Source organism: Mesoplodon densirostris, chromosome 1 (assembly GCF_025265405.1).
Source record: "Mesoplodon densirostris isolate mMesDen1 chromosome 1, mMesDen1 primary haplotype, whole genome shotgun sequence".
In the NCBI taxonomy this organism is placed as follows: domain Eukaryota; kingdom Metazoa; phylum Chordata; class Mammalia; order Artiodactyla; family Ziphiidae; genus Mesoplodon; species Mesoplodon densirostris.
The window spans coordinates 182,368,369-182,387,565 of record NC_082661.1 but is presented as its reverse complement, the minus strand read 5'-3'; the positions used below and the strand labels follow the sequence as shown (position 1 = coordinate 182,387,565).

At 35.6% G+C, this 19,197-nt stretch overlaps 2 protein-coding genes across 2 annotated transcripts in view; both read right to left on the bottom strand.

Annotated features, from left to right (window-relative positions):
- CTNNA3 (catenin alpha 3) overlaps positions 1-19,197 on the bottom strand; it is a 1,652,440-nt gene that overhangs the window by 437,488 nt on the left and 1,195,755 nt on the right. The window lies entirely within an intron of this gene.
- On the bottom strand, positions 6,557-6,869 carry LOC132485801 (small ribosomal subunit protein eS21-like). The gene has a single exon (XM_060092408.1). It carries the CDS (start codon positions 6,867-6,869, stop codon positions 6,618-6,620), a length of 252 nt encoding a protein of 83 aa, XP_059948391.1. The 3' UTR covers positions 6,557-6,617.

Genomic DNA, 19,197 nt, shown 5'->3' with positions numbered 1-19,197 from the left:
TTTGGAGAAGGAGGAACTAATATGTTTTTTAAATTAATCAATAGCAGAACAAAAATAATTAACCAAGCAAAAAGTAAAAGGATTTTAACAATCATAAAAGAGGTATAGCTAAGCAAAAATCAAGAACTTTTCTCCAAAAAATGGTTCTAGAAAAATTGACAATTGAAAAGAAAAAGATTTCGTTTATCTTCATACTTCATATGATACCAATACAACTGATTTTAGTATCAGGATAATACTTGCCCCTTCCAGGAGCTAGGCAAAGAGAAAGTACAAAGATGGCACCTGTCATTCTCCATCACTGTAGAGTATTCCAGAGAGCGCCTAGATGTGTGTGTTAAATGAGGTGCCTGACTCTCAGGCCAATGCTTTAAAATAAGCAGGTAAGCATCTTCAGTTTAAGTCTGGGTGAACTGACTGCTGTAGAGCTGGGCCCTGGGGCAGGTGAGTCTAAGTCCATGAGCCCTTTATTAGTTGTTTCTCAGATCACTAGGGTCTTGAGATGCGAGCCCCACTGGTTTTCAATGTTAGATGTTTTGGGAGATCATCTCTCAGGTACAGGTATTAAAAGTTGAGGTTCCCTATGTGGGATTCAAACCCTTAGCTCTCTGTAAAAAAGCTCCGGGTTTTGAGTTTTCTCTTGGTTGTGGGTCACCACTCCAGGAGTGAGGTTTATGGTGAGATTGTGTTCCAGCCTGTCTTAACTGCTCTGCTGTTATTTTCTTCTAATTTGTCCAGTGTAGTCATCACTAATCCAGCCTTTAGGTCTTCTTTAAGAGGAAAGTGTTCCATATGTAGCTGTAGACTCAGTCTGCCTATGGGAGGAGGTGAGTTCAGGTTGTTCCTATATTGTCATCTTGAACACTTGTATGTATTTTTTAATATAATGGATGTACTCTAATTATAATCTTATGGAATATATTCACAGGGAAATCCAACAGGTATTTATATCAACACGGTAATGTTTATGTTTGGAGAGTGAGATTATTTATGGATGGAAATTTTCTAATCTCTTTTTTATTAAAACATGGTAATATTATTTCTATCTTTCAAACAATAATTTCATGAAGAAGAGAAAAAAAAGAATTGCCAGGTTACCATGATAAATTAAAGGATATGAAGTTTTAGTGACTAATTGTTTAGATTTAGTTATTTCCGAAGAAATGTGATATGGTGGCTAGAGTATGCAGATTTCTGCAGATTTTGGTTTTCAGATTCATGACTTAGTCTTTAGGGATTCCTTATAATAAAGAAAATAATTAACCAAATTAAAAATGCGAAAATAAAAATGATACTGTAACTGTTTGTACATTGTGTATGTTGAATATTAGAGCTAGCATATGGGCTATAATAAAAGATTGTTTGGCTAATAAGCCAAAACACTGAGTGTGAAAATGGCTTCGATTACGTTACCGGAGGAAAAGATAAAAATCACAAAATAGAAGATTAATTTTCCTCTTAATAATAAAAGATTCATTTCACTGACTTATGAGGGGATGTTAGTAAGAACATATATAAAGCCTGTTTATAAAATATATATAAATAATATGAGAATTATATTATCACAGTTTCATAGAAACATGCTTAGCCAATGCCTCAAAGAAAATCAATATCAGAATTGGAACAAGACAATATTCTTCCCACTAAATCACAAAACCTCATTTCATTCTTATAAAATCAAATGACAGTATAATTAAATATTATAATTCATATAACCTCAGGCAAGCTTCTCAGTATCTCAGAAACATACTTTGTTATCAATGTCCCATATTGATAGCATTAGATTATTGCCAGTTTGGGCTATTAAAACAATATTCCAATAAACGTCATGGTACACATATCTTTCACAATTATATCTCTAGTATAGATATCTGAAGTGAAGCTGATTTGAGAGTAAACTGGGCTCAATGTGACTGTCATGAAAAATTATATCTCTGTAATTTAATCTATTTTGTTTGGTTATAAGTAAAGTTGAGGATATACATTTTTATTTGTATGCATTTGTGCTTTTTACTCTGTTAGTTGTCTGTTCATATTTGCCTATTCTTCTAGTGCATTGTTTTCTATTGATTTGTAGTAATACTTTATATATAAAACAGTCTTAAACACTTGAACCACTGTGTCTGCTATATGCATGGTAAGTATTTTCTCTGAGTCTATAGCTTGTCTTTTCACTCAAAGTTTATCTTACTTTGCTCATATAAAAGTTTAAATGCTGATAAAATAAAATCTGTCAAATTTTTCAGAGGATTCTGGCTCCTATATGTTGATTTAAAAGACCGATCTTGGGCTTCCCTGGTGGTGCTGTGGTTGAGAGTCTGCCTGCTGATGCAGGGGACACGGGTTTGTGCCCCAGTCCAGCAAGATCCCACAAGCCGTGGAGTGGCTGGGCCCGTGAGCCATGGCAACTGAGCCTGTGCATCTGGAGCCTGTGCTCCGCAACGGGAGAGGCCACAACAGTGAGAGGCCCGCGTACCACAGAAAAAAAAGAAAAAAAAAAAAAAGACCACTCTTTAGGTGGCCTTGAAAACTAAGTTGTACCCATCTCAATGATTTTGAGATAAGAATAGTGTGATTAAAAGCACATAGTCTGAAACCAGATTATCTGGATTTAAATCCTGGGCCACCTTCATCTAACTGTATCTGTGATATTAAATGAGTTACTCAACTTTCCTGCATGTAGTTTCTCATCTATAAATTGAATAAATATATGTAAAGAGCTTAGAATATGGCCTGGTACAGACTAAGCGCTATATAAATGTTTACTGATAAACATGGAGTTTGTTACTCTAAGTAGATTCCTCTGTATAAACTACAACAACATAATTTTCATATTAAAATTTTATTCAGATCGTTTTCATTCATTCATTCATTCATATAAGGAAGTGCTTACTATGAACATCTCTGGCACCAAGCCAGGCACTAAAAACTTAGTAAGTATGAAATGTTTCCTTTTTCATGGAGCTTACTGTCTAATATGTGAGAGAATAAAATTTCAGTATGATAATTGCAAGGAGAGATAAAAATGCTGTGACGAATTTGATCTATTCAGATTTGGGAAGCTACTTCCCTGAGGAAGTTATGCTTAAACTGAAATCTAAATGATAAGGAGAAATTATTCTGGAGAAAAGGGAAAGAAAGGCCATTCTTGTAAATTTAACTAGGTAAATTAATGAAGTTATAGTCTCAATTCATTTTAAACTACTCTTACAAATAAGCACTATTTCATAAACAGTAGTTCTAAATGCCACTTGGCGATTCAAAGATTAAATAATTAAGAATTCTTTCAACTCAAGTTATTTGTGTGAACGACATAATGCAAACATTTGGAAAGGATTGATTGCTTTTAGAAAGGCTGATATTGAATTTAATTTTTCTTCATTTACTCTCTTGCAGAAATACCTATTGTACATTTTAGAAAAATTCTGCTATTTTTCCAGTATATAAAGACACTTTGTACAAAGTTTTGATACACATGTAGTTAAACAAATTTAAAAATCCTAGAAAATATTTCCTTTAAATGGTTAATAAAATGAGAGATGAAAGAAATAAATTAAAGGAAATTAAAGGTGCTGGGGTTGCATGCACCAACAAGAAGTGGTTGTATCCACAAGTTATGGGACAATTCAGTGAATATTGCATTGTAGAGCTTTGGGGCTTTTTTTTTTTAGTGCTGATTGGAAATCTGCAGTGTATAGAAATGCCAACCAATAAAGAAGCAAGAGGGGAGGGGAAAGAGGGAACCGACACAATGGAGATCTCAGGCACTGCACTGGGCCCTTTTCTACATGCAGTATAATGTGGTAAAAAGCATATGAGGCATGTTGTCATTTTGTTTTTCAATTGCTTGATTTGGACATTTTAACAACTGAAATTAAAAATGATTTTTTTATAGTTAAAGTTTTAGCTTAATAAATAATCTTAAGTAAAAAAATTATAAATGAATGCCTTTAGAAAGCTTTTTCAATTCCAGGAAATTCCAGGAGCTGTGCTTTTTTGGCTCCTATAAATTATAACGTTTAGCAAAAGGCAGTAACTACTGCATTACCAAAGGGCATTCGTCCAGCAAATCTAGATTCCAGACAACACCATTATTTTAGGGAAATAATTTAATGACTCAGAGTCTAGCAATATATCTTTTAAAATAATAACGTGCTACAGAGTGTTAAACTGCTATTTTTGTGGAAGAATACATGCATTTCTTTTTGATCCTTTTCTACATGAAAATGGAAATAACTGAGTTGACAAATGACACTAAAATACTAAAAGTGCCTAACTTTATAATGGGCTTCATTTGTGAAAGGAAGATAGCATTGGCTTTGATTATCAGATTTCCTACTGAGAAATAAATTATCTTTTTCTCCATCTTGGGTTGTAGTCTAAGTTTAAACTCATTTTTTAGATGTAATTGCTATATTAAATAATTTTCTATAAAACTCATCCTAATGATCAAAAAGCAAAACCTTCAACCACTCTGAGTTCCATTCCACGGCTCAGAAAATAAAGCAGTTAACAGCCCAACCTACCTCCGAATAATTGTATATAAGATGGCAGCAGAATATCTTAAAAGGATAAGCTCTTTTTAGAAACTCATGCAATTTTAATTTATTTTCTCATTTTGTTTTTTTGCAGTGATAGTGCACATGGTAGAAGGTTTTGGTATTCTTTTCCAAGAGTTTAAAAAATCTACTTTGTTTGAAGTGCTAATATAAATACAGTTTGAATAAATAACCTGTAAGGTGAAAGTGAATCTAATGTATATAAAGAACAGTTTGTTGTCCATTGTTTCTTGTATAACACAGTAAGGCTTTAGACCTCACTTTATTCTATTAATGTTAAAGGGCCACCATACAGCGAAACACTAAGAGTTTTACATTTCAGGTTTAGTAGAAATAAAGTGGTAAATATTCATTTTATAGTGAATGAGTAGACAGGGATGATATCAGGGAACATCATAGAATATAGCAAGTGATTGCATTTTACAACACCGAGAAAACATTTCTTAGAATATTTACACTTAAAAGAAAAATCTTGTTCTGCTGCATCACCTCTCAAAGAAGAAATAGCAGCAGAAGAAAAATGTACTGGGTTTAAGATTCTGCTATAGTAGTATTTAAAATGCTGCCTCATTTTCTCACAAGCTAGAGAAGTTACTTTGCTCAAAATTAATTATTCCTTTTTTTCAAGTTGCTTATGAACTAGATTTGTAAAGATTCCTAATTAACCTAATCATTCCAACCACAATTCCCTGTCCAAGTCACAGCTTAGCTTTTTTGAAGATAAAGTAAGACTAGGAAGATTTTTCTAATTTTAGCATTCACCAACCTTGTGACTATGGGCTAATCACTTGGTCTTTCGGTGTTTGTTTCCTCCAATATAAATAGGACTTCGCAATAGTACACACCACATAGAGCTTTGAGGGGATTAAATAACCATGCACACACACACATATACATATTTACATTTAGTACATTGCCTTGTATGTGACAGTACTTAAGCAAATCTAATTAATAATTGGTTGTAGTAATGATAATAGTCCTAGTTGCAATAGCATGGATTAAGATGGTATAGGCATAATCACATGAGTAGCTACAGACAATATTTAGTGAGCAGTCACTATGTGTCAGACACTTTTTTATGCTTGAATTGTATCACCTTATTTAACCAGCAAAACAGTACAATGAGATAAATAAAATGCTCACCTCCATTTTATGGATGAGGAAAAAACTAGGGCACAGAAATTAGAGAAATGAATGCAACACAGAAGAGAGAGAGGCATATGTGTTTTAGAAGGTAATAAAAAAGTCAGAAGAGAAAAAATATTTTCTAGATGCCTAAGAAAACATATAAAAATTGTCTAGATTCAGAGACAATTTAGTAATTAAATGTTAAATGTAAGAACAATTAAGAATAATACAGTTGTAAAAATTTCCTTAAGACTTTAAGAAAATACTGCTATATTGGACTCCTGGATTTGTAATTCCTTTTTTATAAAATAAAATTAAATTATAAAAAATTTGGTTGATAGCTCTCCTGAAAACTTTTAACCCTTTTATCATAACACAAATCAAATGCTAACTCCTGTTATCTCTTAAGCATCCTGCCAAGGTCAAACCTGCCATGCTTTCCAACATATTATCTGGAACCATATTTCATGGTAGTTCAAAATTTCTACCTGAAAGATTTGGGAATCATTCTAATCCCAAATTTGAATAGTTCCTGATTTATAAAGGTCTAAAAAATAAAATCATGTACACTTTCATTTATAAACTGTCTCCTGTACTTTTATATTTTTAATTACAAAAAGTCAAACAATATAGATACATCATGTAAAATGTTAAATCTCTTTTAATTATTTCCATTCCATCCATGGAGAGCTATACTTAACAGTTTATCTATATCCTTCCAGTTCTTTCTCTGTAGTGTTCTCTTAAAACTAAAACACACCAAAAAATTTGTATACTATATATTTATTTGTGACAAGCTTTGTTTTTACTTGTCAATTACATATGCGAGACATCAGTACCAACAGATCAACCTCACAATTTTTTTTTTTTTTTTTTTTGGTTTTCACTCTTTATTTATAACACACGTTCCACATCCAGGATCCTCTCCAGTCAGAAGTTCTTTGAGACAATGCCGTCAGCCTTGGCCAGTTGGAGAATGGAGTCACCTGACTCGCCCATCCTGTGAATGGCCCTGCAGATGGCATAGGTTTTAAACTGGCCGTTGAACCTGCCTGTCACCTTGTCAACCTCGGCCACGTTCATCTGGATGGACGCGTGGTCCTTGGCGCCTATGATGTGGGTGCTGGCAGAGCATTTCTGCGGCATGTACAGGTCCACGAACTCGCCGGTGTTGTTCTGCATGTTGAGGGAGCATCTGGTGACACCACAACGAGCGTGAGCGCAGAAAGAACCTCACACTTTTTTAATGGCCATAAGAACCCATGATGTACCTTAATCATAATTATTTATATCCTTTTCTATAGAAATTTTATCTCTATTTGTTGTTATTACAAATAGTAATTAATATCTTTATACCCTTGTTCGTATGTGAAAATATTTTTGTAAGATAGATTCTTAAGACTGGAAAAGCTGGATCAGTACATTCTCAAATTTGTAGAGTCTGCCAAATTGCCCTCAGAGAACATTTTCACCAATCCGCACAAGGTAAATAATCCTCCCAAAAGTGAATAAGAATATGATTTACAAAACCTCCAAAATATTTTGGTATAAATCTAGGAAAATATGTACAGGATCTTTACACTGAAAGGAACAAAATGCTGATGAAAGATGTCAAAGACCTAAATAATTTGGGAAAAATTCTATGTTCAGGGGTTGGAAGGCTCAACATTGTAAAAACATCAGTTGTTCCCAAATTGATACTTATATTTATTGCAATTCTAATCAAATTCCAAGTACAAGTTTTTAGGTATAGACAGCCTGATTTTTTAAAGTATATGAAAATTCAAAAGAACTAGAATAACTAAAGTGATTTTGAAAAAGAAGAATAAAAGGTCCTCCCTGGTGGCGCAGTGGTTGAGAGTCCGCCTGCCGATGCTGGGGATACGGGTTCGTGCCCCAGTCCGGGAGGATCCCATGTGCCGCGGAGCGGCTGGGCCCGTGAGCCATGGCTGCTGAGCCTGCGCATCCGGAGCCTGTGCTCCGCAATGGGAGAGGCCACAACAGTGAGAGGCCCGCGTACCGCAAAAAAAAAAAAAAAAAAAAAAAAAAAAGAATAAAGTTGGAGGAATCATTCTACCTAAATTTAAGATTCACTGTAAAACTATGGTAATCAAGACAATGTGGTATTGGTGAAGGGGTAGACACACAGATCAATGAAACAGAATAGAGAGTCTAGAAATACATGGATAAGTGATTTTTCACAAAATGCAAAAGAATCCAACGGAGGAAAAAGTAGTCTTTTCAACAAATAATATTGGAAAAATTGGATATCCCTACGTAGCAAAAAGAATCTGCCCTAAACCTCATATGTTATCCAAAATTTAACTCAAAATGGATCATGATCTAAATATGAAATGTAAACCCATAAAATATTTTTATAAATATAGGAGAAAACTTTTATGACCTGGTGTTAGATAAAGAGTTCTTATATATGATACCAAAAGCACATTTCATAAAATAAATAATTATTAATTAGATTTCAACAAAATTTAAAACTTTTGTTCTTCAAACACACTGTTGAGAGAACGAGAAGATAAACTTCAGAATTAGAGAAAGTATTTATAAATCATATATCTGATAATGATCTTGTATCCAGAATATATAAAGAATTCTCAAAACTTAATAATAAGGAAACAAACAACTCAATTTAAATGTTCCTGAAAATACCAAGTTCTGGTGGGAACGCGGAAAAACTGGAACTCTCACATATTGTGCTGGTGGGTAGTTTCTTCTTTACCATATGCCTCAACAATACCATTCCTGGGAATTTAAATAAATAAAAATTTATGTTCACACAAAAATCTGTAATGAATATGTACGTAAGCTCTATTCATAATTTCTAAAAAAATGTAAATAATTCAAAATCCTGGTAAAGGACTGATTTGTCTTTAAAGAAACAAGAAATTCCTGTTAGATCCAGACAATTTATAACTTACAAGAAAGCAAAAGAAAGATGAGCAAAAGTGCCAGCTCCCCATGTCCCTGGTCCCCAAGGATGATGCTGAAACAAAAGGGGCCAAATAACATGATGGTGATAAGAAACTGCCTCATGACAGCTTCCTGGGAAGATAGGTAAGCAGGTGGAAAATGGTCTTGTTCACAAGCTCCGGCATGCTCTCATGTTCCAGGAATATCGCAGGGAATTCTGCCAAGACTTAGATCTGCTGTAGTTAAGCCTTTCCCACATGGCCTATGTGGAGACATGTAAGGCAGATGCTTACTATATGCCTCAGAAATCCCACTCCTGGGTATTAACCTTAGAGAGCGAAAACTTACGTTTACTCAAAAACCTGTACATGAATATTTATAGCAATCCTAGTCATAATCATACAAGCTGGAAATATTCCAAACGTCCTTCAACAGATGGATGAACAAATGTGATACATCCGTTCAATGGCATACAACTCAGCTATAAAAGGAATGACTGATATGCTCAACAACTTGGATGAAAGCACTGTGTTATGGATTCTAGATTTGTGTTTTGTGTTTTATATGGTAGAATGCCTTTACTCTTTAAAAATATTATCCTTATAATTTCATCAAAACATTTGTTTTTTTCTTTCACATATATTATGAACTGAACTGTGTCCCCTCAAAATTCATATGTTGAAGCCCTAACTGCCAACACGACTGTATTTGGAAACAGGACCTTAAAGGAGATGGTTAAGGTTAAACAAAATCATAAGGGTAGGGTCCTAATCCAATAGGACTGGTGTTCTTATAAGAAGATGAAGAGACACCAAAGCTCTCCCTTTCAGCTCACACACAGAGAAAAGACCACGTGAGGACATGGTGGGAAGGTAGTCATTTACAAGCCAGCGAGAGAGGTCTCACCAGAAACCAACCCTGTCAGCATCTTGATCTTGGACTTCTAGGCTCCAGCACTGTAAGCAAATAAATGTCTGTTGTTTAGGCTACTCAGTCTGTGGTATTTTGTTATGATAGCCCTAGCAGGCTAATGCTATAGAAATTACTTTTTTGTTATGAGGCGAATAATGGACTTAACATTTGTTTCTGCCAACATAAACAACCAAATGTCAAAACAAAATGTATTAAATGTTTTCCCAAATGGTCCAAAATGCCACTTTTCTTAGATTAAATTCCTGTTTCATATGGATCTGATCTTGGTTTCTCTATTGTTTTCCATAGATCTATTTGCATATTCCTGTGCCTATACTATACTGTTTTAATTATAGTAGCTTTTATGCTTAGTTTAATATCTGGTACAATAAGCCTTCACTTATGTTCTCATCAGTTTTCTTAAATAATTTAATTCAATACTGCCCTCAGTTCCATCTGTCTATACAAATACTATTCAAAGTGCCAGTTCACAAGGAGATAATAATCTTGCAGCAGAATGTAAATTAAATATAATACTTGGTGTACTGTTTATCTGACAGTTTTCATAGTAAGGCCTTTTCCATAAACAAACCAGTGCATTGATTCTGACACATTCTAATAATGAATTGGAGAAAAAACCATCTACTCATATAAGTTGCAGATTTGTGGACCACACTATAGTAACATCGGCTTAGACTTCCTCAACCATGAATAAGCTGAAACCAGGGAACCATGTTTGACCTAGAGGTTTTTAATCAGCTTGCAATAGGGCACAAGTCCCTTATTCTTGCATTTCCTCATCAGTGTTTCTGTTGACTTTCCCACTCTTCCCAGTCTGGGGTCCAGAGAAGGAGAAGTAGGACCTTCTCAAGGGTTTAGGTAGTATATAATCCCAGGTAAAATTTCTCATATCATTTCTCACTTACCAAATGGTTGAACTTTTATCTTCTTCACAACTACTGGGTAAATTGCTCTGACATCAAATTCTGTATTCTATCCTGCTCTATTATTTATTGTATAAATTCTGGTTCCTTGGAACTCACAAATCCCTTTTTCTCTCAAGAAATCTCACTTCTTATAATAAAGCCTTGGTGTCTAGACTACTGTTTTGGTTTGTTGTTTTAAAACATTTTTCTTTGTGTGTTTTAAATTCCTTAAGCTATCCTCAGCCCTTCAGGAAAAAAAAAAAGTGTTAAATGTTAGAGCTTGGTGTGGGTTGAAGTGATAAAGAGGGAAAAGTAGTAGCACGGAGAAACAGTTACAATCTGGCAAAAACTGACCAACAGAGGAGCCTGGAGTTGGAGTAGAGAGTGAGAGAATACAAGCACAGGTCAGACATGCTTGTGGGACATGAGTATTTCCCAAGGATCCGAAAAATCTGTGAAGCAAATCTCATAAAAGGACTGGACATTGTACACTCATGAAAGAGGAGTCATAGGCAGACAGATCATTATAGATGAGTCTTAAAAAGAAGGGTGACCCCCACAGTTGAAGAAGTTATAGATATTCAGATTCCATATATATAGTAGACACTTATATGTAGCATATATTTTAACAACAGTACATTTATTATGGCTATTACACACTATATAATTGAAATAAATTTTGAAAAGAATAGGGAATATGTTGCTGAGTAATTAGGTCATACATTTTCTAGAAAAACTGATTTTCTATGAAAATGATTTTCTGTGAAATTAATGACTAGAGGAATAAAACAGTACAGGATGTGACCCTGGCTTTTGGATGGTGGTCCATCCATAGACCCTCTAGCAGACAGGATTGATGTCTCAGTATTTCACATATATAGCTTCTGTTTCTACTTACATCTTATCTCTTACAACAAGTTGTAATATTTCAAAAGTACTATAATCATTTCCTCATCTCAAAGAGTGCTCTATTTTCATTCATTTACTGAGGTAATATTCTTGTATGTCTCCAATTATTACTTGCAGAAAAAAAAGTTTTATTTAAATTCCCTCCACACGGATAACCTCTCTACTCCTCAAAAAGAATGTACATTTAAAAGAGAAAGAATGCAATAAACTGGTTTCACATGTGATTTATTGATAAGAAAGTCTCCAAATAAAGTTGGAGGGGGGTATGATTTGATACCATGTAAAACAACTTTCTATAAAGTTCAATTTGCTTTTACTTGGTAACAGAATGATTTGAAATCTGAACTTTACATATGAATAAAACTTTATATATGAACTTCATATATTGCCTTCTTTTTTATTCTTGGTAGATAAAACTGCCTGTTATTTTCCCTCTCATATGTAATATCAATATAATTATAATCTCATTAGCATTTGTATACATGCTTCTTCCTATTCTATTTATTACTACCATCCTTTCCTCTGTTTCTTTCCTATTTTGTCCCAGGCCAATAATTCAATACCAGGTCAGCATTTACCTGACAGTGATACTAAAAATAATGAGAGCCAAGATTTATAGAAGGCTTATAAGATGCCAGATGCCTTATGTTAAACATCTTATAATCTTATGTAAATTATTTCATCTCATTCTCACAACAATCCTATAATACAGGTAATAACAGTTTCCCTTGTTGATGAGGAAACTGAAGCTGAATGATTGAGTAATTTCACTGAAGTCCTAAGTAGCTGGAAGTGGAAGAACCAGGATATGAACTAAGATCTGAGTGCAGAGTTAGTGTCATTAGAAATTAAAATAATCCTTTGTACTTAAAACAGTATTCATCTCCTACAAAATTTTTTATTTTCCAAAATTTTCTTTAAGGATGATTTTCTAAAGTTAAAGTTCAAAATAAAAGAATGCATTTGCATTCTTAGAGGGTGAATGAAAACAAAGCAGTTCCTTTCATTAAATTGCTATTTCCTATCATTAAATTATTATTTCTTATTGCAGTTCTCCTAACTTCTGGGTTCATATGTCTTCTCTTCTGCATTTCTATTACTTCTAAATGATCTAGCTGAAATTCTTCTTTCAACTTGAAAACTTTCCAAATAACAGACTTTAGGCTAAGATGTGAGTAGAAGAACATGCAGAAAAAGTGACTCCCCAGACTCCATAAAAAATGACCAGGAAAGCATTAGCACTATATGAAAAGTCATTCCCAAGACTAGAATAAGCTATGAAAGTTATGAGACTCATGTATACTCTATAATCTGAAAGGAAATTAAATAATCCCCTGTACTGACAAGAAGGAACTCAGGAAAATGAGCTATTCCCTCCCTTGCTCCAGCCTGGAAAAAATAGGTTTAATTCAGGCTATGGAAGAAAAGTTAGAACTGGGCAAGGTATTTTGGAGAAGCAAAGAAACTACATGGTCGGAGTAGAGGAGTGGCCCCTTCCCTATTTTTTACAAATCAGCATAAGGAAGGAACACGTTTCATAGATAGGAGGTAAGGAGTTTAGATGTTTAACTGGGGGCACAGGATCCTTCAGGTTCCATGTGCAATTATATACTTAGTATTTGATGGAAAATGATTTAGTATTTTCTATCAAAAAATCTTATTAATATGTATATTTTAGAGTCTTCAAAAAATTATGAGAAAGGGAAAGTATGTTATCGGGCAAAATTTCATGAAATTAAATCTCTGGAGAATTTTGACTTTCATTCCAGGCCTCCAGTGAATATGCATTATTTTGAAATAGAAAAAGCTCAACTAAAGTATTTCCAGGAAGTGCATGATAGTAGGTCTAAATTTCCCCTCTAAATGCCATCTCTTATTCAGCAGGGCTTAATCCAATTCATTCTTCTCCACAATGTTCTCACTCACACTTGCTTCTCTGTGAGCATTATTCCCCTGAAATGACTGCTATTTCCTCCTCAGGGAGCAAGTACAGCACATGAAGATGAAAACTCAAAATCTTTCTCTTAAACGTAGGAAAATAAGATTATTAAACTGGATTTAACAACAAACAAGAAATTTGCCTTTTATAGGCTAATTGGAATGGAGAATTATTCTGAAGGTAGCCAGCTATGTTAAAAAACAAAAACAAAAACACACAAAAACCAGTTTCAAGCAGAAAACTGGAACATGCTTTTAAACAGTGTCCCTATTCAACTAGATTCCAAATATGGGCTTGCAATGGAGAAATGCTGATTTTCTTCCTTGATTCCATATGATATCTGGTGTTAAGAATGAATGACATAGGGTGCAGAAAGGACAAATGGTAGCAGAATTTCAGAAGTGGGAAAGACTACCTAATGATTACAATAGATTTCAGAGCTACAGCTATGCTACAAATAAATAGCCTGTCAGGAGTTAACAAAATGTCCCAAGAGATGTACTAGAAAAGTCAGCCACATGCAGAACACATTCAATATAAGACAACTCATTTTAAAGTTTAGGGCAATAGTGACTGATCACCAAATCAATAGGCTGATGTGCAACGGAAGCTCCCTCCTGGGAAACACTGTGTGTGTTCTTAGGAGAAGAAAACACCTTTTGGGACTGGTACATGGTGGTAAAATTTTCAAATATTTAAATAAGGTAAGTAAGTGTTCAGATTTTGGATCACCTTCAATGTGACAAAATACATCTGATATTACCTAACATCCTGGTCCATGCCATATAAAAATCGTATATCAAGTTAGATAGTCCTATTACGGTAGCTCTGCAGTGAGAATCTGGTTAAGACCTGCATTAAAGTAAGTTCTTTGATCTTACTGCACATGAGAGCAAATTGTTTATTTCCTTGCCTCTGAGATGCCAAGGCAAGTAGTTTTCACAAAGACAAATCTAATGAGACTGTTCTACTTGTTGAGAATTGGGCTCAGAAAGCATGTCCTGTCTATTCTGAATTGACCTGTTTCATAACCTTGGTGATCTGGGGTCTGCTTGTTTGCTCAGAAAATGCTAAAAAAAAAAATAACACAGAGAACACCACTGGGCGTCAATGGGGTTCCTAACTAGAAGTTTTCTTCCAAGTGTATATGGTCCGAGGGATTATCTAATGGGAATATCATAGAGTTGTGGATTTTGGAACTAACAGGAACATTGAAAATCATAACGTTTGACCCATTGACATCCTAGACATGACTAATATTTATTAGATGGAAATGATAAAACCAGATCACATATTTACCTGCCCTCTGTGTTGTATTTTATGTGTCAACTTGGCAAGGCCACCATACCCGGATTTTTAATCAAACACATCTAGATGTTGCCGTGAAGGTATTTTTCAGATGAGATTAACATTTAAATCAACAGATTTTGAGTAAAGCAGATTCCCTCCATAATATGGGTAGGACTAACCAAACGAATTGAAAGACTTATGAAGACTGGCCTTCCTGAGGGAGAGAAATTGGCCAGCAGACAGCCTTCATACTCAAACTACATAGTCAATTCTTCCCTGGGTCTCCAGCCTGCCAGTCTACCCTTGCATATTTTGGATTTGCAAGCCTCCATAACTTCATGAGCCACTTCCTTAAAATCTTTCTCTCTTTCTCTGTCTCTGTCTCTCTCTCTCTCTCTGCTCTGTTTGGTTCTGTTTCTCTGGAGAATAGTGACTAATCCACATTTCATCCTGCAAGGGTATCTCATCACACTAAGGGCTATCTAAAATCCTTTGCATGACCTACAAACTCTCCATGATCTGACTGTTGGGAGATCCCTTTGACCTCATTTACTATCTTTCTTCCCCTCATTCACTGTATCCAGCTACACTAACCTTCTAAGTCAGTTTCCATTTTGACTTTGCATTTAGTCCTCTCTTGTGGAATTTTGTTCTCTATAAGAGTCCAGTCCTTTATTTCACTCAGGTCTCTGCTCAAATATCACCCTTAAAGGCTCACAACTCAAAGGGGGTTCATGAGCTAGCAGCATTGAAAAGACCCAGGAGCTTGCAAGAAACAAAGAATCACAAACCTCATCCTAGATCAACTGAATCAAAATCTACATTTTAGTAATATCCCCAGCTGACTCATATGCAAATTAATGTTTGAGAAGCATGGATGCAAAGTGTCATTTCCCATCCTTCTTTGGCCCTTTGCCTGCTTCTTCTTTAAGGCACTCATCACTAATTGACATGATAATATATGTTCATATATCTGTTCATTGATTGTTCCTCCCACTACATTGTAAACCCCAAAAGGCCAGGGACTCTAATCCCAAGACTAGAACCTTTCCTGGCACATAGTAAATCCTCCCTCCCTCTCTCTCTCTTTACATATATATATATATCCGACACACACAATGAAAAACTGGCAGATATGACAGAATTTTCTTCTTTAACCAGTTTTCTCTGTATAGAACACTCTTCATGAGCTCTTTGTTCCTTTAACTCTTACTTATAACTGAGGTCTCAGTCAAGACAGTTCTTCCTTTGGGCAAGTTCTTCTTGATTCTTCTTGTGTTGATTGTGCCCTTTGGATGTGCATCCATGTACTACCTCATCAGAATACTTACAATACTACATAGTAGGTCCTCAATACAGCATTAATGAGTGAATGAACGCTGACTGAGGCAGACAGCTCATAAATAACCACTCAGCATTCTCTACTCATTTTCCCCTAAACAAATACTGATTTTTGTGTAGGTATCAAATCTCCTCCAGTAGGTCATGTATTTCAAACTATATCCCTTCTGCAGACTCAGAGAGTAGGATCTAATTGTCCAAGACAAAAATAGTGAACCCTTCGTCCTTGCTGGGAATTGGCTTAAGAATGGGCATGTGCTTCAGTTCTAAGCAAGGAGACATGAGACCACATCTGGGCTCTTAGAAAGGGACTCAAAATGATATAACTCTTTTTCTGCCTCTGGAAAATTTTGGTGTACAGGTTTAATACTCAGAAATGCTATAGCCATCTTGCTAACAGTTAAAAGATGAAGCCAACCTACATAAAAGTGTTTAGAGACGTGGAGTCAGAGCTTAGACGGTCCTACCCATGGAATTTTTGTCCTTGTTGAAGATGAATGAGATCATATTTTAATTATTTGAAACTGGAAATGTTTTTTTTTAGGTTGGTAATCTAAGTATTAACTTATACACCTTCCTGGTGCTTGAAAAACAAGAGTGATACTAGTATTTATTAGTGCACATATTCCCTTTTTCTTCCCCAACCAGAACATCCAACAGTACTGAGAGAGTCTTCTGTAGTATAATAAGTAGCTAACCCTTGAACTTATAATTCTTACTGGCCATTAATAAATAAGCATTTATCAATGGCATGGCTATTATACTGTAACTGAGAGAATATCAATTTTAATTTAAAAATGCAAATCAGGAAATTCTTACGTTTTAGCTGTCAGAAAAAGCATTTCTAGACAACTTACATAAATTCTTTAAACAGTGATATAATCAGTACAGATGTTGTAATCTTCAAGACCTATGGTATCAGACAGCCAAAAGGAAATAGGAATTAATTGGATGCATTTCAAAAAGTAAGTGTATAGGGAGATTATACCAAATGATTGTCCACCTGCCTAAATTGTTGAAGGACTCTGTGCAGGATCAGTATAAGCAAGATGGCATATTTTAAATGTAGATTATTCCCTGAAGACAGTATTAGTGTTACACAGATAGTTTTTCCTTAAAAGTTTGTGATTTGATTCAATTAGAAATTTAAAAGGAGAGTCCACGAAAACCTGAATCCAATGCACAAATAAGGGTTGCATCCATTTACTCATTCAGCAAATATTAATTAAATACTAGATTGTGCCAAGTACTGAACTAGACACAGGTAATGCAACAGTGAATAAAAACCAGAAACAGTCTATAATCTTATGGAATTCACAGATTAGAGGAGAAAAAATAATTAAATAATAATGCAATTATATGTTAAGGATGAAAGTAAGTTACTGAAAACTATGCAAGCATATATCAAAGAATTTTTAATAAGTCTGGGCTATTTGGGAAGCCAGAGAACGAAAAGAAGAGCGGAAGTTAGAAGGAGATGGTGAGGGGATATCTGAATCAAGGAGTACAGAATTAGCCAAGGCCAGATTGGTTCAAGATGGCGGAGTAGAAGGATGTGCTCTCACTCCCTTTTACGAGAACACCAGAATCACAACTAACAGCTGAACAATCATTGACAGGAAGACACTGGAACTCACCAGAAAAGAAACCCCATATCCAAAGACAAAGGAGAAGCCACAATGAGATGGTAAGAGGGGTGCAATCACAATAAAATCAAATCCCATAACTGCTGGGTGGGTGACTCATAAACTGGAGAACACTACACCACAGAAGTCCACCCACTGGACTGAAGGTTCTGAGCTTCACATCAGGCTTCCCAACCTGGGGGTCTGGCAACAAGAGGAGGAATTCCTAGAGAATCAGACTTTGAAGGCTAGTGGGATTTAATTGCAGGACTTTGACAGGACAGAGGAAACAGAGACTCCATTCTTGGAGGGCACACACAAAATAGTGTGCACACTGGGACCCAGGGGAAGGAACTGTGACCCCATAGAGACTGAACCAGACCTACCTGCTAGTGTTGGAGGGTCTCCTGCAGAGGCAGGGAGTGGCTCTGTCTCACCATGAGGACAAGGACACTGGCAGCAAAAGTTCTAGGAAGTATTCCTTGGCATGAGCCCTCCCAGAGTCCACAATTACCCGCACCAAAGAGCTCAGGTAGGATCCAGTGCTGGGTCCCCTCAAGCCAAATAACCAACAGGGAGGGGACCCAGCCACACCCATCAGCAGACAAGTGGATTAAAGTTTTACTGAGCTCTGCCCACCAGAGCAACAGCCAACTCTACCCACCACCAGTCCCTCCCATCAGGAATCTTCCACAAGCCTATAGATACCCTCTTCCACCAGAGGGCAGACAGCAGAAGCAAGAAGAACTACAATCCTGCAGCCTGTGGAACAAAAACCACATTCACAGAAAGATAGACAAGATGGAAAGGCAGAGGGCTATGTACCAGATGAAGGAACAAGATAAAACGCCAGAAAAATAACTAAATGAAGTGGAGATAGGCAACCTTCCAGAAAAAGAATTCAGAATAATGACACTGAAGATGATCCAGAAACTCGGAAAAACAATGGAGGCAAAGATGCAAGAAATGTTCAACAAAGATCTAGAAGAATTAAAAAAAAAAACAGAGATGAACAATAAAATAACTGAAATGAAAAATAAACTAGAAGGAATCAATAGCAGAATAACTGTGGCAGAAGAATGGAAAAGTGAGCTGGAAGACAGAATGGTGGAATTCACTGCTGCAGAACAGAATAAAGAAGAAAGAATGAAAAGAAATGAAGACAGCCTAAGAGACCTTTGGGACAACATTAAACACAACATTCGCATTATAGGGATCCCAGAAGGAGAAGAGAGAGAGAAAGGACCCGAGAATAGATTTGAAGAGATTATAGTCAAAAACTTCTCTAACATGGGTAAGGAAATAGCCACCCAAGTTCAGCAAGTGCAGAGAGTCCCATACAGGATAAACCGAAGGAGAAACATGCCAAGATACAGAGTAATCAAATTGGTAAAAAGTAAAAACAAAGAAAAATTATTGAAAGCAGCAAGGGAAAAATGACAAATAACATACAAGGGAACTCCCATAAGGTTAACAGCTGATTTCTCAGCAGAAACTCTACAAGTTAGAAGGGAGTGGCTTGATATATTTAAAGTGATGAAAGGGAAGGAACTACAACCAAGATTACTCTACCTGGCAAGGATATTATTCAGATTTAATGGAGAAATCAAAAGCTTCACAGAGAAGCAAAAGCTAAGAGA